This window comes from Temnothorax americanus, unplaced genomic scaffold (assembly GCF_048541705.1).
Source record: "Temnothorax americanus isolate GAGA-0224 unplaced genomic scaffold, ASM4854170v1 Scaffold43, whole genome shotgun sequence".
In the NCBI taxonomy this organism is placed as follows: Eukaryota; Metazoa; Arthropoda; class Insecta; order Hymenoptera; family Formicidae; genus Temnothorax; species Temnothorax americanus.
In genome coordinates this window covers 137,298-158,659 of record NW_027509581.1, presented here as the reverse complement: position 1 = coordinate 158,659, position 21,362 = coordinate 137,298, and the positions used below count along the sequence as shown (strand labels likewise).

Below are 21,362 nucleotides of genomic sequence, written 5' to 3'. Positions count from 1 at the left end.
TGGCTGTATGACAAGCATCGTTTGTTATTAGGAACTGATGAAATAATAACGTGGTGTCGACTTTGCCCCAAACCTCATTTTTTACTTTTTTTCACTCCAAAAACAAAAATTTTAAAAATATGCAAAAACTATTATCGGATTCGTATAGAGCATCAAATTTCCCATCAAAATCACTTACATAGGTTCGCAAGAGTAAAGCTCAATGAAAGAAATTGTCGAGAGATCAGAAAAATTACTTTTCACCATTAAAAACTATCACATGCATACAGATTTTCAGTAATGTTATTTATTATAAAATACGTTTACAAATAAACGATATTATAAATATTTACATGTTTAATTTGGTTCAATAAAAAAAATTTCTAATGCGGAGTGGGGGTGTGTCCATCAACATAAAAATTTCTAGTCGCCTTAGGTAATTCTAGCTCTATGCCATCTAATTCCTTCTTCAAAATTATTTGACAACCTAGAAAAAAAACATAAACAAGATTTATTCGTATTTGTGGAGTATGTTAAAGTTTTCTTACTCCTTACAATTATGTTGGGCTATAATGTCACAAACAAAAAATCGTTTTTTATATGTGCATATATGTATAAAATAAATTGTTTAACTAAGTTGCTTGTTTTCATATTATTGTTAGTTCAAAAGCAGAGGTTTTTATCCGTTCAGAGTAACATATTGTTACGCCCGTGCTGGACACTGAGCAGAGAAGTCGGGGAAAGCTGTGAAGCGCGCTCCTTGACAACGGGAGTTTGTTTATGGATTTATTGATTTTCTGTCTGGCGGATTTTTGGAATCCGCATGCGTTCTGTTTTACGAGCTTGGAATAAACGTATTTCTTAAGTTCTTTTGAGTTCTCTTTCCTTTTGCGAGTTTCGCAAAATACGTGCGCGAGTGTGGAGTGCGCGATAGTGTTACGGCGGCGAGCTTATTCGACGAGCGTAACAATATAAACGGTATTTCCAAGCCAAATGGCAGTTAGTGCGTGACAAAAATGTTTTAAAAGACTGCGTTTAGTAGTAATCAATGTTGATTGTTACCTTTAGCAATGAATAAATTTTATAATATTATACTATATGTTTTCATTTTCATTAAAAGAAGAAGTGCGAACAAGACTACAAAGATAATAATCAGTAATGGTTTAAAAACATTTAGTGAGAGATCCATAACACCCCTATTTATTTAACTAATTGTAAATAATGTAAAAAATGAAATCTAGACTAAAAATAATGAATTATTTTTAATCTAGTTACAATGTCTTATTTTAGTACGTCAAAAATATATAAATAGTACAATTATAGACTACGTTTACACGGCCCGATTTACGCCGAAGTTATAACATTGATGTTATATATGTAGTCATATATGTATAAAGAATCCAGACACACTGACAAGATTTATTAGAATGTCACACATAATGTCGTCTTCAAGGTCAATATGACTCGGCATTATTAAGGTAAGACAATTTCAGCTATAAACATTGTGTTATTTTTACATGCCCTATCTGTTATTCTAAAAACAAATTGTTATTGTGAAAAAAGTTGTATAATAATTTTGAATCAATTTACTAGGAACAATTTGAATATAAAAACAAAACTTTTAGTTTGAAAATTATTCTAAAAATATTACATTATTATAATTTAACTTTCTACCTGTATACATGGATCTACGACGTCCGTGCCAAAACAACATCTGCTTGTAACTTGAGAACCGACAAGCCTGCCTGTCTAACTCCCCCCTCTAAAAAAAATAGGTGGGGGAAAGGAATCCAAAGATCCAAAGCCGCTTCGAAAAATAAACATATCGCTGAATGCCAAGCAAGTCAAATTTCGCACAGACGTCTCAGACCCAGGTATACACGCGTACATAGTCTTTATCTGTAAGTAAAAATGTTACAGTTATTCATGATAAATGTTGTTTTTGAGCAAAACAATGTCCCTTTAGAATATTTTGACAAATAGTTGCTTCTCTAATTTAGTTATTCTCAAAAAATATTGAATCTCAGACGGCGGCCAAAAGCTTGGCGGACCAATTTTTTCAACATATTCTACATATTATTATATGACATAAAGTAATAAATTAATAAAAAATGTCATAAATGCTATATTATATAGAATGTTTCATTTTATATATTCATATTATATATAATTATTATATTTAATTTTTCATTTATCAACGATTTTCCCTACCTAAAAAGTACCGTTTTGACCATGATTAATTCAACTTTTTTGAAAATATCAATTTGCACTATTTTTTTTCTTCAACACTTACCTCTGAAGTAAAAAACCTTAAAAGATTTTTTTTTATACTGCGTAGAAAAAAATTACAAATTTTTAAAGAAATCCATCTCTTTCCTTTACTCTTATTCAAAGTTCATTAAAAATAAAATATTAAATAAACGATATTTATCAAAATGACTATCGAATCGTCAACTACAGTGTATAAATGTTTTGTGAATTTTTTCAGATTTTTTAAAATACTTTAAGGTAGGGAAAATAACGTCAGACGCGACAGATCCACAAATGCACTATAAAGGTAAAAAAAAAACGTATACAGGTGAAGGGTTAAGTTCTTAGATTAGCTAAGATTTAATCAAAAACATCGCCTATTTTTATAAGAAATTTTGGGCTATCCGAACCTAGTCATCAATCATATATAATTGTGTAGGTAATAATGGTAGTATTAAAGAAAAGATAGTTTTAGATCCTCAAACCCCCGCCGGAAGCAATTTTGACCTCCTAATGATGTCATTTTATTCGTTCAATGGCTCATCATCAAAACTGCCCAAAATGACAAATATGTCATTGCTATGCTCAGAAGGTACCTGTATATTAAAAATAATAATAATAAACTGGTACATCCACCGCTTCATGCTCCCTCCGCCCAGGACAGACTTTATTGGTATCGTTGTATGGACATCACTGCCCTGATAGCACAGTGTCAGTTGGTGCCGTCATGATGCCGTCGTGTTGCTGTTAATATGCACGAAATTCGTGTATTTTTTTTTCTTTAATATACAGGTACCTTCTGCGCATAGCAATGACATATTTATCATCTGGACAGTTCTGATGATGAGCCATCGAACGAATAAAGACATCATTAGGAGGTCAGAACTGTTTCCGGCGGGGATTTGAGGATCAAACTATTTTTTCTTTAATACTACCATTATTACCTACAAAATTTATATATGATTGATGACTAGGCCCGGGTAGCCAAAATAAGCAAAGATTTTTTTCGCTCTTAGTAATCATATTATACATTTTTATTTTAGTAATGCCATTGTTTTTTTTTTTTATAATAAAGATGGATATACCTAGCCTAGAATTTTCCTTCAAAAAAGGTGCTAAATCCAAAAGATCTTCTTCCGTTTCAGTAGGAGCTGGAAGCTTGTCCATGTAATCATGGTGTACATATACATGACAAGTTGTACATGCTAGACTAGCTTCGCACGCTCCTTCAATGTCGATTTCATATCTATGAGCTAGATAAAGTATGTTATCTCCTACTTTTCCTTTTACTTTAACTTTCTTGCCTGTTTTGTCAGTAAAAGTGACATTAACTCTGGAAAGATAACCAGTAAGGTAATTTGCATTGATGGACTTTGAATTATAAACCTAACATAATTACCCTAACATATATAATAATATAATATATTATAATAATATAATATATTATGTTATTAATGGTATGTAACAGAATTGATAACAAGAAAATTCGTCGAATTTAACATTATAAAACTCTCACAAGCAAAAGTAAGAGATTATTATATTTATTGCACGTACAAAACTGTTTTATTACTATAAACAATTTCAAGTAAATTTATGTAATTTAAAAAAAAAAAAAAAAAAAAAAAAAAAAAAAAAAAAAAAGATTTAAAAATTCTTTTCTTTATCTCCTGTTAGAAGAAAAGTTACGTTTTATGCTGATTTCAAAGTTTCAACATAAGTTATCAATTTTATGGTGTAAAAAATTAATTTGACCCTCTGAAGCCACACCTCTTTTTTTAAAACGCCTCAGCCACACTGGGGTGATCGCCACCCCAGACGGATTCAAAGTTTCATAATTCCAACTATGAGACGTAAAAATTCATGAAACATCTTAAAGGTGTGGTTAAAAATATATATAGCACAAAACCCGAAATGTGCTCGTGAACAAAAATATTGTAATTTTTGGTCACGATAACGAATATACACTAGGACTACACTGAGAGGGACCCAACTAAGGATCCTGGATGGAGGGACACTGATTATAAAGCCTAGCTTAAAAACATCGGGCCGTGAATTTCTGTTGACGTGGCCGTCACCCCATGTGGCCTCAAAGGGTTAAAAAATGTATCCATTTTGCAAATTTTACATAAAGAAAGAATACAGTTATTTTACCTACATATCAGCCTCTGTTTTAGGATCCTGTATTTCATACTCGCCATGAAATATAACTGCAAAAAATATGTATATTAAAGTTCTATTTGTTCATTAGTCAGCTTATATGTATAATATAGCATCTGGTAAAAGAAATATCAGTGGTACACTAATAAATTTACAGTAGATTTGATCAGAGATTTTGTCAGATTGGCATCTGCATTAGTATCTGAATTTAGCTTGTGAATTCACCCGTTTACGCGGAGTAAATTATCGTAAGTTACTACAAAATCCCGTTTACGCGAAGGAATTATCGTAAGTTACTACAGAAGTAACACTCGCGTAAACGTAGTAATTATTGTAGACGAAGCTTTACATTTCTGCTGGCATCGCTGACAAAATTTGTAACAAAAGCATATTTCTACAAAATCTCTTTTCGACAGATTTGGCTATCGCAGTAGCAATGGCAATTAAATTAATAAATTAATATTTTCTTTTTAATTGCAGATAGAAAGTGTACACCAACCTCTAGACGTATGAATTTTGTGATTAGATAGCTTTATCAAGTGGCTCACTGGTGCACACTTTCTTTGCTTCATACAGAATAGATATAGCGGTCGTAGTACAAACGTCATTCTTAATACAATATATTTTATATAAAATATTTGGAGAAGATTGAAATACACATCAAGACACCAAGGTAGCACCAGAGAGAAACCTGAGAGCCTGAGAGCTGCTGAGAGCGGCCATCCGGATCCGGATCGTTCCGTGTTCCGTGTTCCGTTCCAGTTCCAGCGGACGCATAGTATAATCACAGTATATACAGTGATACAGTAGCGCAACTCCTCTGATTTCGTGTTGGCCAAAACGGATTGCGCATGCGCGAAATAAAGCACTACCTTTGTCTCTTTTCTTCTTACTCTCTTTCCTTTTCTAACGGATTTAGAGGCACATTTAAATGCTAAGGCGTTAAAGTGCTATATACTACGTTTACGCGAGCGTTACTTCTGTAGTAACTTACGATAATTCCTTCGCGTAAACGGGATTTTGTAGTAACTTACGATAATTTACTCCGCGTAAACGAGTAATATACCGTAAGTTACTACAGAAGCACAGTATATACAGTAGCGCAACTCCTCTGATTTCGTGTTGGCCAAAACGGATTGCGCATGCGCGAAATAAAGCACTATTTCTGTCTCTTTTCTTCTTACTGTCTTTCCTTTTCTAACGGATTTAGAGGCACATTTAAATGCCTAAGGCGTTAAAGTGCTATAGACAGCTATAGAGTGACTTGATAAAAGTCGGAAAAAAATTGTGTAAATTGTGTTATTGTAAAGTGTGTGATTGTGAAGAGATTTGTGAAGTGATTGTGAAGTGATTTGTGTATTGGAAGTATAGAAAGGAAAGTTAACCTGTATAAATTTTATTTATAAACAACAACACTTCCTTTTTCCAAAAAAACATAATAGGTACAATACTATTTTAATAATTGTTTACATCATTATTTCATTATTTGCGTAATTTAATTAATTATTCTGACATACACAGGTGGTTGGCATGGGTTCAAGGATGCAGAAGATTGAATTTAATACCAAAAGGCCTTGAGTATGCTCACCGCAATTGTCGATTGTGCCATGTACATTTTGAAGGAAATCAGTATAAAATCGTCAAAAGTCGAGCTCGCCTTCATCCAGATGCTGTACCAACAAGATGTTTAGAGTTTACCAGTAATAAGTAAGTTTTCATTTATATTAGTTTTAATTACTCTTTATTTGGAAAAATCTAGTTTTGATACTTGAAAATATTTTTGATAGTAATATAAAATAATTAAAAACATATTATTTTACTGCAGTACTACAGTTTCTACAGTATCAACAGATGTAGTATCAATGAAATATAAAAACAATAATATGTAAGCTATTTTTGCATTTATTATAAAAATATTAGAAAAATTAAATTTAAATTAACACATAACTCAAGAAGCTGAAGAAGTTTATGTATTATTAGTATTACAATGCGCAAATTATACATATATTCAGTTTTTAATATTAATAAGTTTTTAATATTATTGCAATTAATGCAATTTCTTTTGTGCAATAGCTTAGCATTATCAGTAAAGTTTCCAATAATATATATTCATTATTTGTAAAAATTTATCTACATATATGTTATAAAATAAAATGTAAAAATTTTATCAATATATATTGACCACATATTATTGTATCATTAAAAAATTAAGTTTATTACTACACACACACACACACACACACACACACACACACACACACACACACACACACACACACACACAAAATGTATAATATATTTAATAAATAATATATTGTAAAATGTGACATATTTTATAAAAATATATAAATGTATACATTTAATCTAAAAAGTGTTATATTACGTTAAAATGTTTACATAATTTTTTTGTGTGTATACTTTTATGCGAGAAAATTATTCTATATATTATATATGTTATATACACTTTTTTTTTATATTTTACATTTATTCCTGATTTATCATATATTATATATATATATATATTTATTTATTTATATAACATACTGTTATATATTATATTAGTATAATATTTCATATATTAGTATTTTATATATATCATTATTTTGCATCATTAACGGATTCATCTATTATATATGTAATATTTTTTAATATTTTTTAATTTCTTTCATTTTTTTTACGCGCGCATTGCATGACATTGTACATTGTTAACAATAATTCTGCATAATTTTGATTGAAACTAACAGACACGGTTGTATCTCGCGCCAACTGCGTTAAATTAACCTCAATGGACTAAACGAGTAGGAAAGAGAGAGATGACGAAGAGAGAAGTGAGACAGAATACTGCTTTATTTCGCGCATGCGCACTCCATTTTGGCCAACACTAACATCAAAGGTGCCGACAGAGAGTTGCGCTACTGTATATACTGTGACAGAAGTAACGCTCGCGTAAACGTAGTAATAGGCTGCATAAGCATATAGCATAAGACCGCTGGACCAATAAGCATCTTATGTAAATCAATATGGCGACTCTATGCTGGATGCTCATTGGTCCAGCGGTCTTATGCTATGCTTATGCAGCCTATGCAATTTTGTGTGCGATGGCCTTTAGGCTTCAGACGATCAGCGAGCTCACCCTACTACATAACGCCGTGACAAGTGGTCAGACGTTGCTTGTACCAATATGGCTGTCATTTGTTAGTAGTGTATTTTTCTTTGGTTTCATGCGTATTTTGTAAAAAAAAAGCTACGTTTGGTGTCTTTCGTGCAGTGGCGTTCACGTGCCCGCGTGTCATCGCGATCCGTGCCTGACCGTGCCCGAAACCCGTCATTCTCCGCGATGCCTCGCGCTTGAGACGTCCCGTGGTCGGGATGCTGTGCGCGAGAAGCGGAACAGTTGCCCGTCACCAGCCATGTTCATGAAGTGTCTTTTTGTTGTGACAATCCTGTGATATAACACTCTCATGCAACGTGCTGTCTCGCTGAAGCGATCTCGCGCGCGCATCTATATATCTTGGTTTTTTCATATATGATTTTTTCATCTCTTATTTCGTCTCGCCTCGCCTCGCCTCGCCTCGCCTCGCCTCGCCTCGTCTCGTCTCGTCTCGACTCGACTCGTTTCGTAACCTTCGTCTCGTTTCGTCCTGTTCTGTTCCGTTCCGTTCTGTTCTGTTTTGTTCCGTCTCGACCCTCGACCGTCTCATCTCATTTCGTTTCGCCCCGCCTCATATCGTCTCATTTCGTCTCTCGTCCCGTCCCGCCCCGTCCCGCGTCTCGTAAGAACTCACTTGCCTGTGTTTGCTGCTATCAAGTAAAGATTAAATGAAAGGTAATTGGATTATACCATGCTTTGCATTATACCGTGTTTATTTTGTAGTCGAACTTTGTTGCTTAGATATATTTAAGTTCATCAGCATTTGTACGTTTTGCTGACTTTGCCTGTCCATTGCTAACTTTTAAATTGTGTCATTTTTTGGAAACCTAGATTTGTACATCTCTCTGCTCTAACTTAACTAGGATGTTTTCATTTCTGGAACTCTATTGTTTCTGCAATAATGTTCAGTATAGTTTTCATATTTTTGCATTTTCTGAATACTTATTATATTGAACACACAAATATTGGAACATTTTCTGTATAATCTTGATTATACATTTTTTGTACATGTTCCAAGAACTTTTTTTTTTTTTGAATTTATATATATTTTTAAGCTTATGCATATATGTATCTTTCATGAAGAATAAATGCTACTTGTCACATTTCAATGTGACACTTGTATCTTATTTGTAGCTTATAGGCCACAAGGATATCATTTTTTAGCACAAATTTAAAATTATTCTAATATGGTTTGTAGAACAAGATGTCACTTTTGCATTGTTTGCCATTATGTCTGTTATACATATATATTACACCAAAGACATGAAATTAGTAATTATACAGGATATCCCAGATTTTTCCATACAAACTGTAGTAGTATGTTCTATGAGCAGAAATAAGAAAAAAAATGCTATATAAACACAGATCCTAAATGCTTTATTAGAAGGTTGTAGTAAATTAAATTAGAAGGTCAAAGTATGAAATGTATAAGAAACAATTTTACTTAAGTTTGCATTTTAAAGTGTTGCCAGCTTATGTCAGTATTTAATATTGAACTTATTACTCTAGGAATTTGCACCTGTCATAATTGCAAATAAATATTTGTAAAGAGTGTAAATGACACTCTTTAATTAAGGAATATTCATTGTAACATTGATATTGTCTAACAGAAGCCACTGCATTCCCTGGTACTTGATGTATACAAAATGAATATCTGCGTATTCTTTGTGAAAATTTGCAGCATTTTGGGACAATATTTTACAAGGTACTGCTCATTACTAGTACTCGTACAAGTTTTCATAATTATTTTCAATTATTTCAAATATTAAATACAATTAGAAGAAGTGGGTAAGGTAAACATCATCAAACTGTGTATCACTTATGTATACGGTGTTACGTATCTTTAGCAAGACTGTTATTGTTTCTTCACTATAAAATTATAAAGGTCATTGTACGTAACAATATTTTAGTTGTAATCATAAGGCCATAAGAAAATAGACCAATCACAGTCGATTATTCTTCTCGTGCTTGAAGAATATAGAGTGTGATTGGTCTATTTTCTTACGGCCTTACGATTAAAACTAAAACTTTGTTACGTGCAATGGCCTTAACTTTTGCTATAACTTTCGAATAAAGTATTTTGGGATCCATGTTTACGTAACATTTCTTTCTTATTTCTGCTTGTGGAACATCCTAGACAACATGCATGTCTGAAATTGGGACATATAATGTCTTTAAAAGGTTTAATTGTCTTGATTCGAGAGATGTTCATGGAATACTACTAAAGATTGTATGGACAAACTTGTATAGATTTACTAGTGTAAATTTATATATGGAAAAAAATATGTATTAGCATTAGTCTTATTGAAAATAATCTTGTTAATTTGATAACAATATTTATGAACCAAATAACATTTCATTAAGACGAGTGTGATGTATTTGTTTCATTAAAATCATTATTGAATTAACAAGATTATTTTCAATTAGATTGACTGTTAACTAAAATACTGTTAAGACATCTGTTTTTTTATGTACTTATATAACTTTCCTAGTAAAAGTGTTAAGAGACAAGATAATAGGTACTTTTACTAGCAGACTTGTGTACTTACTATTCTAATTTAGCAAACTTGATCTTAAAATTTAAAATTTCCAAGAATATCTATATGCACGCGTGTACGTGCATACAAACGTACGTACGTACGTGTGGATGATAAATAATGGGTGATAAATAATAATAATAATAATAAATTATTACTAAATATTATTTATTATTTAAAGCAACAAAAAAGTATTTGCTCTTAAATTTCAATGTAGAATTTTTTTTATATCTTTACTTTAATATGCTATGATATATTATAAATATATTGATTTTTAAATATCTAAAATTACACAAAATAATATCCTTGTGATTAATACAATGTAGTAATGAATAAAATTGACTTATATTCAAGTACAAAACTTGCAATGTACTATATCTACTATTAGACTTCGTCTCAAGATCAAGAAGTATTGTATTTTTTGTTGAAATTTTTGAAGTATTAAAAAATTTCTAAAATATAGGGGAGAACGGGGCTAACTCGACACCGGGGCAAACTTGACACTAGGCTTTTTGCCAATTTAAATCTATCGTAGAAACTTGCCTTTCCTACTGTAAATGCGTCTTTATGTGCCAGTATTATCAACGGAATTTGGTAACATTCTGAATTATAGTGTAATTTTTAACGCGACATAAGCGTTTTTGATAGTGAAAAGTAATTTTTCTGATCTCTCGAAAATGGTCTACTCTTTCATCGAGCTTTCGGGCAAAACTAAGCGACGTAAAGCAAAATTTCCTTAAGCAATTTTGTACCTGAAGGAACGCTCTTTAAATGTATACCATTAAATTTGCTTAAAAATTTTAATTAATTGTTGAAAATTGCCTTTGAAAAAATTGTGTCGAGTTAGCCCCGGACTCCCCTACACATTTTACAAAAATTTTTTTTAAATTTTTTGTTATTTAGATTGTTCCTGATTACATAGATTATTGATTGTCATATGAATGAGATTTTACTTTATTTAATGTACTTACAAGTTTTTTTTTATTTATCTTTCCAGTTATTGTATGTATTCAGAAAGATACAGAATATATTTTATAACAAAGTTTATAAAGTACAACAGTTTATTGGGGAGATTATTTTTAAATAAGAATTGTCTGTGAGTGTAAAAATCTTTACTTCATCCTAGTTAGTTTTCATACATAAAAAAAATCAAATTTATTTATAAATTTATAAAAATTTTGTTTTATATTAAATAATTTGTAAGAAAAAGAAATAAAACATAGAATAACATTATGTATCTCAAAATATATTTGTAGGTTGAAATATGTTTTTAGTTATACTTTTGATATCAACAAATTAATTACTATATTGTAAATAAGTTATTGCCGATATTTGGTTTATTATACCATTGCATACTATTTGTTTAATAAAAAACAATTCAAATAATTAGAGATATTGAATGTAAGAATTGGATCATTATTCACATGAGAAAATATTTTTCTTTAATGTATCAGACTCGTTTTAGGAATATAAGGAATATTAGGAGTATAAGTAATATTCTATATATTTTTTTATTTCTAATTTTATCTTTTTAAAAATAATTTAGCATTTCATAACTTAAACTTGCATATTTATTATTACTTCAGGTTCTGTATTTTATACAGTTGTTTTCAATAAGTAAAATTAATAAATAAATCAATTATTGAAAAAGTTTTGTCTAAAAATATTAATGTAGTGGCAAGGATATATTACTATTATAATTTAAGATTAATTTTCTTAATCTTTTTCAATAACAGAAACTCGATCAATGGATTGATTATTCATTTAGATTTAGAACATGATCTACGATCGTATAACACATTTTTGCCTAAAATAATATTTCTAAGTTGCCTAAGTTACTTTATATTTATTGAAAGTCTGCTTTATACGGAGGGTTCCAAAAATTAATTTAAATTTTATAATTTTCAACAACTCTCCATTCCTGCATATTTTGATGAATAGAGTAAATTCAAACAAATTTCTTAAAATGTTATGTTTATATACATATATGTATAATATATGTATATGTATATATAAGTTCAAAGTATTCACAGCATGCCAGAATTGTATTTTTAATTTATATTATTTTTTTTTAACTTAACTCACATATATGTGTAAGAACGTATTTTTATATACATATCATATGTTGCATGAGAGGAATGACAATAAATGATATAGAAAGATTTTTAAGAGAATCTTATAAAATTATTTTTTTAATTTAATCATGTATTTTGTTTGAAAATATGCATATACTATAACCGTATTATTAAGAATTTTATTTGGAATAAATCTCACTTCGTCAAATGTGCTTTGGAGAGTTTTGAAAAACCTTATACTATAAGAGAGAATTATGGCAGGTCGGTAGCAACAGAGGTGAGGCTGGGTGGAGCTCGAAGAAGGGATGAATGGAACGACAGCGCTACGACACAGCGTCGGGGCTGGTGCAGGCACCATCAGTGGTGGAGCCATCGAACCAGCGCCCATCGCCACTCTGGTCGTATACAAGGATGACGCTGGGTTTGGAATGAAAGTTTCTGGTGACAATCCAGTCTACGTTCAGTCCGTAAAAGAAGGTCCGCATGAAAGTTCCATGTTTGCATTAATATTTGCACAATTAGTTTTTAGTAGGCCGTAGAATTGTTTTGAAATCACAAAAATTCTCCCTTAAGAGACAATACGTCCCTGTACAAAATTTTTTATATATAATTTTATTTAAATTAAAAATAAAAAACAAATGTGTATAATTATACATAAAAAATATTTGTTTTCTTTTCAATGTACAATGTTACTTTTCTTTGTGCAATTTCTGTTTGTATTAAGAGAAAAAATTAGAAAAATTAGAAAATAATTTGGAAAAATAAAATATTGCATTTTTTTTTCTAAAAAGTAAAATTTGACGAAATGAGAAAAAATATCTAGATATAGTTATATGAGTATAATGATCACATATAAAGTAAAATTATATATGATTATATATGGATATTGTGTAATCTAATCACAAGTTTATATTTTTGTAAAAAAAAAAACAATGCAAAAGTTATTTTTATAATTATTTTAAATTATCCTAATTATCTTTTCTATGTATATGGACAGAGATTATACAAAGAAAATATGTAATTTTTAAAATATATATTAGGTTGGGGCAACTAAGTTCCCGCCGTTTTTTTAAATGTTACTAGACACTACAGACGCGCGCTTCGCTCGCGCTATTTAGCTTTATAAGGTAGTTGTATCACAAAACCCATTTTTATAGGAATCTTTTAAAATTTGAACAGCATATTAATGTAAACACGCTCTACACACACGTGCAAGTAGAAAAAGCTTGACTATACCAAAGTTGAAATAATGGAAATCAAACATCACTTTTTACATGTATCGTAGGACGAAAACGGTTTCCTATATCACGTTTGTAATTGTAGCGATCAAAAAACTACTCATAGGATTTTAATGAAAAACAAAGAGATGACAAAAGAGACTTGTAAAAATATTCTTACAAAAGTACAAGACCTTTATTTATTTAGTTTTGAAGCAATCGTTACACAAAGTACACAATTTCTCATAGCGGTGGACGCATACGACAGCTAACCTGTAAAAATCTTGCAACACTGCGCACATGAAGATTAGATATATATGTAGTTCAGACATTGCCGCTAAAGCTTTATGTCTTTTCTTTAATACTTTTTTTTTCATTAATCTTCCTTTGTAATGTTCAACAGATATTTTCGCTTCTATTTCTTCTATTTATTCAAAATAACTTCGATAGCATACTAACGCGAGCGTCGCGAGTTAATCTCGATGGTATACTGACATTACTGACGCGAGTGAAAACAGTAAAAACAGTACAAGCTCAGTCAAAAGTTTTACACAGATAAGTAGAGTTTTCCGTACATTATCGTATTGCAGTGTGACCATTATTTTTTACTAATACTGTCGCGATACAACTACCTTAACATTACACACATATACAATGACAGCTGCTCATGAAGTAAGCACAGCGAGAGAACCAATCGGCATCGCGGAAAAGAGGGAACAATAAACGCGATATATTCGAGTACCGACTTTGCACGCCTTTTTTTTAGAGAGAGAGAAACATTCCGCATGTCATTAAATGTTTTTGGCATAATGTTTTAAATCATTCGAGGTTCAGAAATGTGGAGCATGGATCCCGCATGCTTTAAGTGACAACAACAAAAATCAACGAGCCACAATCTCCGCTGGTTTGCTTGCTCGTCACCGCTCAACTCATGGACACAAGCAACGATTTCTTTATCAAATCGTTACTAGCGACGAAAAATGGTGCCTGTACATTAAAATGAAGCAGCGCAAGCAATGGCTTAGCCCCGGTAAACACGCGATACCGCGCGTGAAACAAGATCTTCATCCGCGTAAAACGATGTTGTGCGTATGGTGGGACTGGGAAGGGATTATCCATTACGAAGTGCTTGAACGGAACCAAACGGTCAACGCGGAACTCTATGTTCAACAAATGGAACGACTCAACACGGCTATTCAAGAGAAAAGACCTAATCGGCAGCATGGAGTTCTTTTGCTGCACGACAACGCCTGCCCTCATATCGCCAATATGACCAAGGAAGACATTCAAACGCATGGCTGAAGAACTCCATAAAGATCTTGTTTCACGCGCGGTGTCGCTTGTTTACCGGGGCTAAGCCATTGCTTGCGCTTCATATTAATGTACAGGCACCATTTTTCGTCGCTAGTAAAGATTCGGTAAAGAAATCGTTGCTTGTGTCCATGATTTGAGCGGTGACGAGCAAGCAAACCAGCGGAGATTTTGGCTCGTTAATTTTTGTTGTTGTCATTTAAAGCATGCGGAACCCATGCTCCACACTTCTGAACCTCGAATGATTTAAAACATTATGCCAAAAACATTTAATGACATACGAAATGTTAAAATTTAAAAAAAAAAAAAAACGGCGGGAACTTAGTTGCCAACCCAATAATTACATATATTTAAATAAAGATTTTTTTACCAGGACATGCTTAAGGATGATCTGGCTATACAATCCCAGACAAAAATTACTTTAATTTAAAATTGGGTAAAATTCTATGCTTTTTTGTGAGTTAAGACGTGCACCATATGTGCTCGTATCATGTAAAGGACTTAAATAATGCTCGTTAATATGATATTTGGCACTACAAATAAATATATTTATACATTTTGCAAATTTTATGATTGTCAGCAAAAAACTTTTGGATGTGAATTTCACCTTAAACAAATTGTAAAAAACGACAAAATGTTACATATATTTGTAATATTTTATGTATACAGATATTAAATAATACTTAAAAACGCATAAAATGTGTAAAAAAATGTCATTGACATAATATTTACCTATCTAGCCCTATGTATCTTAAACCTATTTTCAGAATTTTACATTGGTTTTTCATTAATAACTTGAGAATGCGTCAGTGAAGCAATATCAACTTTTTTAGAAACGTTGCTCAGTATTTTATTTACTCACAAACAAAGTTTCAGAATATTGTCAATGGTACTTCCTTATAATTTTGTTTATATAAGTGGGAGTATGCTGTCATTTCATAAGAATTCATGTAAAATTAAAAATCAGTTAGAGTCTCGATTTCAGGTTTTGCACACATGTTCAGATAATAAATAGAAACAATACCTATCTATATTAAATTTTCAAGATATTGTCAATGTTAGAAAGTTAGCGCCAGAACACCCTTAAGCTAATGTATATAAAATTTACTAATATTAATTTGGAGACACTTATATTTCATGACACTATACGAATAGAATTTTTTTAGATTTTCTTGAACCATGTACAAATCAGTATATACAAGCGTCTTTAAATTTATTAAATTTATCAGTTTACGAATCCGACATTGAAATTAAAAATAACATTTAATACAATGATCAAATATATAATATATGCATCGATTTGTGTGTTATGCTTGTAATTTTAATGGCTTTATAGACTGTTTAAAAAAACCAGAGATCAAGTTTGATATAGATTAATTTATATGTACGAAAATTAATTAATTAATGGCCATTGAATTGTTTATTTTAAATCTTGCAATCATGATCTCAAATTTGTAATTAGTAACTTCAAACATTTTTAAATACTAATTTAAAGGAGCATTTCTTTTTTTATAATTAAAGATGTTATTCCTGTAGTTCTCTAAAAGTTAATAAATTATTACTAAATAATATATATGATTATACACATACTTTTTTATAGCAACAGTTGTATTTATATACGGGGGATTCCATGCCAAATGCCTAGGCCTAGGTTTGCACTCTTGCCCCTCAAGATTTGGGTTCGTTTGATTTTTATTTGTATCGTTCCCCAACTTACTAACAATGCAACTCAGATTTTTTTTTATAAATTTGATTTATTTATAGCTAGCTGATACCCGGGCTTCGCTTCGGGGAACAATAGTAATAATAAGCAACGGAATAGGTCTCTCTCTCATTCTAGCATCTCTCTCTCTCTCTCTCTCTCTCTATCGCTCTCTCTCTCTCTCAGTCGATATCTATACTCTTATATCTCTATATCTATAGTCTATATCATAGCTAGAGCTATCTCTCGAATCGCTATTCTCCTATAGCTGAATACTAGAATACGTCCTAATCTCTATGATCGATCATCTATCTCTATCGCTCTCTAGAATCCTATTATGCCTACAAGACCTAAAAAATCCACCTCTTTCACATCTCGCATATCTCTTCTTATCTCCTATAACTACTCTCATCTCCTCTCTCTTCTCTCTCCTCTCTCTCTCCCCTATCTCTTTCTCTCTAAATGCTGTAAGGTAATGAACAAAATACCTACTTTCAATTAACCGATTTCCAAACAGATACCGGTCTCAAAAAATTCGCGTAACGAAAAAATATACAGTTTATCGCACTCCCAGCGGAACATTTTACCCCTGTTTTATTATACAATTTTTTAAATTTAGATTTAATTATTTCCTGAAGCAAATTCGTTGCAACCTTTTGATATGATTTCCAAAAAATTGGTAACGAAAAATTATTCTACTTTGTAGCACTTCCCGGAACAATTCAACCCCTTACTTTATGTACAATTTTTTGAGATTCGGTCATTCTGAATCAGTTTCCAAAAAACATCGCGGTGGTAACAAAAATAGTACACTTTATAGGCACTTCCCGGGAAATTTTACCCCTTACTTCATATACCAATTTTTGCGAATTCAATCAATTATTTCCCCCCCCCCCCCCCCTTGGCCAAATTAAAAACCTTGGAAACTTTTCGGGGGGAGGGGGGGAAAAAACCTGTTCAGAAAGGATCGGTAACAAAACTTATACATATACAATTCTTTAAGATTCGGTCAAATAATTCCCGAAAAATTGAAAAAATTTCAGTTTCCAAAAAGATCGGTAACGAAAAATTATACACTTTATAGCACTCGTCGGAAAATTCTACTCCTGTTTCATATATAATTCTTCGAGATTTGGTCGATTATTTCCCAAAAATTAAAAAACTTAAAAAAATTGGTTTCCAGAAAATCGGTAGCAAAAAACTATACACTTTATGGCACTCCCCGGGAAATTCTACCCCTATTTCATGTACCCTTGATAAAAATTCGGTCCACTAACAAATGAGTAGTTCGCGAACAGACGGACGGACGGACTGATGGACGGACCATACCATACTATTATATAAAACCCGACTGTTTGTTGACCACAATTTAAAAATCTGAAAAAATTTTCAAAAATCCTATATCTGATATCAAAATTTTTAAGCCTTGACTCAGAGTGGGCCGACGTTTGCTCCTATTTTTTTTTAACCTTTTTTTGAGCTTGTTTAGAACTTTTTTCGGGGGAAAAAAAACATTGAAAAAATTTGAAGCATAAGTCAGTCCACTGTAGGCTGTTGCTTGAACATATATATATATATATATATATATATATATATAACAGGATTTTTGATAATTTTTTCAGATTTTTAAATTGCGGCCAACGATGTCAGTTTGAAAAATTATTTATAAATCAAATTAAAAAAAAAATATTTTTTTAAATCTGAGTGCATTTTAGAGTTGAAACAATAACATAAAAAATTGCGGATCAAATCCAAAAGGTCGAGGGTCAAATCCATTGGCATAGAATGCCCCATACATACATTCTTATAGTTTATTAATATTTTTACAAGAATGGTGTATTTTAGGTGGTGCAGCAGCAAGAGCTGGTCTTCATGCGGGTGACAAAATAATCAAGGTGAATACAAGATAATAAGGTTTACTGAAAAAAAGCTACAGGAAGCTTGTTAGTCTAGATTGTTAATTACTTTTATTCCATGTGTGATATACTACATATATCATTTTTTGTTATATAACTTTACGTTCATCTGGAAATTTTATTTTATACTAGCTGGTTACCCGGGCTTTGCCCCGGAGGACATATGTAGTAAAACACGCAAATAGTCTCTCTCTCTCTTTCTCTCCCTCTCTCTTTCTCTTTCTCCCTCTTTCTCCCCCTCTCTCCCCCTTTCTCACCCTCTCTCCCTCTTTCTTTTCCTCTCTTCCCCTCTTTCCCCCTCTCTCTCTCTCTCTCTCTCTCTCTTTCTCTTTCTCCCTCTCTCTCTCTCTTTCTCTCTCTCTTTCTCTCTCTCTCTCTCTCTTTCTCTCTCTTTCTCTTTCCCTCTATCCCTTTACTCCTCTCCCTCTCCCTTTCTCTCTCTCTCTCTTTTTTTCTCTTCCTCTCTCCCTCTTTCTTTTCCTCCCTGTTTTTATATACAATTCTTTGAGATTCGGTCATTTGGAACCGGTTTCCAAAAAGATCGGTAACAAGAAATAGTACACTTTATAGCACTCCCCGGGAAATTCTGTCCCTACTTCATGTATAATTCTTTGAGATTTAATCATCAATTATTTCCCAAAAAATTAAAAAAATTAAAAAAACCGGTTTCCAAAAAGATCGGTAACAAAAACTGTACACATCATGGCGCTTCCCGTAAAATTTTACCCCTATTTCATATATAATTCTTTGCGATTTGGTCAATTAATTCCCGAAAAATTGGAAAAATTTTTGATACCGATTTCCAAAAAGATTGGTAACGAAAAATTATACACATCATGGCAATCCCCGAAAAATTCTACTCACACTTCATGTACAATTTTTTGAGATTCGGTCTATTATTTCCCGAAACATTGAAAAAATTAGAAAAATTGGTTTCCAGAAAATCGGTAACGAAAAATTATACACATATTTAAAATTTTAAGGATTCGAAGGAGAAAAACAATTAAATTTCCTTTATAATGTGGACAATTCTTTAAAATTCGGTCAATTATTTCCCGAAAAATTGGAAAAATTTCGGATATTAGTTCTCAAAAAGATCGGTAACAAAAAACTATACAGTTTATAGCACTTTCCGGGAAATTCTACCTCTGTTTTATATATAATTCTTTAATATTCGGTTAAAAACTGTAGATTTTCATAGCGGACAAACATAAAAACATACATATATTCATTTTTATATATATAGAGATATTAGAATAATTTAGTGTGCATGTTTGAATGTAGGATATTTTTATCTTGTACTTATACTACTTATTGCAATGCATTATTGTATAGTTAACCGTTTGCATTTGTAGATATGTATCTAATTCTTCTAAATGGATTTTATACTTAGATTTTACATGATATGATTTTAATTGATGTACATTTAATTATTGTTTAATAAAAATATCACAAAGTTGATAGATTATGGATTACAAATCTGTTTAAATTAAAAAAAAAATTTTGTAATAATATAATTATAATAAATAATGTATTATAAGGTATGTTATAAACAGTATATTATAAAAAGTAAATTCTTTCTACAGTATAATCATTACATAATACAATCAAAATTCTATTTTATTGTTCTATATTTCCTTATTTTTTTTTTTTTTTTTTTTTTAACTGATTTTCTACTGTTTTGTCATGTATGTTTAGTCAAATGCTAAATAGGGATTATGAAAAAACACAAAAAAAGCATAAAACTAGAGAAATAAAAGAATAAAAAATATACGAAAAAATCTAGTACATTTGTAATTTAATCTAAACAGAATATTTAACTCTTTTCATAATTTGTTTTATTATAACATCTAAAATATAATTTTTTAAATTGAAAGAAATTAGTGTATATATCTATAGGGTTGTCAGTTTTTTATTATTATAATAAGTAAAATGTTATATATGAAAGACATTTGTTTATATACATATATATATGTAAAATTTGAAAAAATACTTAATTATAGTGTTTTGGAAAGCTCTCGACATAAGCTATAAGAATATGCAATAAAAAATAGAGGGTTCTATTTAAGAAACTGAAGGTGACCTTAACGATGCTATCCAAGGTCAAATCAATGACACCATCTTATGTTCCCCTCAAAACCATACAATTTTTGTCTGAAATGTTTTTTTTTTAAATGCTTAGTTTTTGAAAGAAGGGATGGACGGGTGGTCTCAGACACCCTGTATATATACTATATACATTTTAGAGCCCACGATTTTAGATAATCAAATTATTTAGATGTCGTAATCCTAATTAACATTTTGGTTTGTGCCCCTTAAGTGAAAATTAGTTTTGTATAACTGAATATTGACAGACCTTATTGAGAGAATTGACTAGTATAACTTAAAAATCTTTGAAATAGAATAGCTAATTACGATTTTTAGTTACGCGTAATTGTGGACTTCAAAGTAAGGTCTTTATTTTTCCCAGAGTATAATATTAGTTTTTTTTTGTGTTGAAGGTAAATGGAGTCAATGTAATGCAATCTACGCATACCGATGTGGTTCAGCTTATAAAATGTAAGTATTTTTATTTTTTAATCTATATTTTATTTGTTAAAAATTGAAGGATTTTCAATACTGTGAAATATGCTATTACCTCTGTTGAGCTGGCTCACCCCTACCTTGCAAAAATTAAAAACAAGTAGCGTAAAATTACAAGCTACATATTTATGAGCTTTTATATCCCACAGATAAAAAATGTTGACAAAAGGTGCATATATTTGGTCGACTAATACTTGGCAAAAATTTTCATAACTTTACACGACGTTTCAACTCAGGGTCCTTCGGGTCCTTCTCAAGTATTCTAACAACAAACAATTATAAAAATCGCAGCGTCAATATCGGGTTAATATATGTACGGAATTTAAATCGTGAGTAACAATTGAAAATACCTGATGAGGAAAAAATGTCATTATCAAATAATTCTTAGTCAACTGTTCGTGAAATTTTGATAGAAAAGTCACAGGGTGCTAAACAAATTAATTCGTCAAAACGGTAAGTAAGTTGTCAAAAAATTACTGGGTCA

The 21,362-nt window shown here is 31.1% G+C and overlaps 2 protein-coding genes and 2 long non-coding RNA genes across 10 annotated transcripts in view; 3 read left to right on the top strand and 1 right to left on the bottom strand.

Moving 5' to 3' along the window:
• Nucleotides 1-264: 264 nt before the first annotated feature.
• Fdx1 (Adrenodoxin-like protein 1, mitochondrial Ferredoxin 1) lies at nucleotides 265-5,148 on the bottom strand. Of its 2 annotated transcripts, XR_013258603.1 has the most exons (5): nucleotides 4,886-5,148; nucleotides 4,385-4,436; nucleotides 3,315-3,562; nucleotides 1,654-1,878; nucleotides 265-466 (listed from the first exon to the last, which is right to left on the bottom strand). XR_013258603.1 is itself a non-coding variant. In XM_077416480.1 (4 exons), exons 1-4 carry the CDS (start codon nucleotides 4,992-4,994, stop codon nucleotides 363-365), a joined length of 513 nt encoding a protein of 170 aa, XP_077272606.1. In that variant the 5' UTR covers nucleotides 4,995-5,148; the 3' UTR covers nucleotides 265-362. The 2 variants fall into 2 exon arrangements, 1 of the variants encoding a protein (XP_077272606.1); XM_077416480.1 differs by lacking the exon at nucleotides 1,654-1,878.
• Nucleotides 1,798-5,003, top strand: LOC143903091 (uncharacterized). The gene is made up of 3 exons (XR_013258605.1): nucleotides 1,798-1,880; nucleotides 2,468-2,536; nucleotides 4,867-5,003. It is a non-coding gene; the product is annotated as an uncharacterized LOC143903091 (long non-coding RNA).
• A 262-nt stretch (nucleotides 5,149-5,410) lies between the features above and the next one.
• On the top strand, nucleotides 5,411-7,228 carry LOC143903092 (uncharacterized). Its single transcript, XR_013258606.1, has 2 exons — nucleotides 5,411-6,093; nucleotides 6,212-7,228. It is a non-coding gene; the product is annotated as an uncharacterized LOC143903092 (long non-coding RNA).
• Nucleotides 7,229-7,533: 305 nt separating this feature from the next.
• Nucleotides 7,534-21,362, top strand: part of Rhogef2 (Rho guanine nucleotide exchange factor 2) — a 90,441-nt gene continuing 76,612 nt past the window's right edge. For all 6 annotated transcript variants that reach the window (XM_077416463.1, XM_077416462.1, XM_077416460.1 and 3 more), the window contains exons 1-4: nucleotides 7,534-8,212; nucleotides 12,411-12,626; nucleotides 18,225-18,274; nucleotides 20,797-20,854. In XM_077416463.1, the coding sequence (XP_077272589.1) occupies nucleotides 12,455-12,626; nucleotides 18,225-18,274; nucleotides 20,797-20,854 (280 nt within the window). In that variant the 5' untranslated portion in view covers nucleotides 7,534-8,212; nucleotides 12,411-12,454. The remainder of the gene's footprint in view (nucleotides 8,213-12,410; nucleotides 12,627-18,224; nucleotides 18,275-20,796; nucleotides 20,855-21,362) is intronic.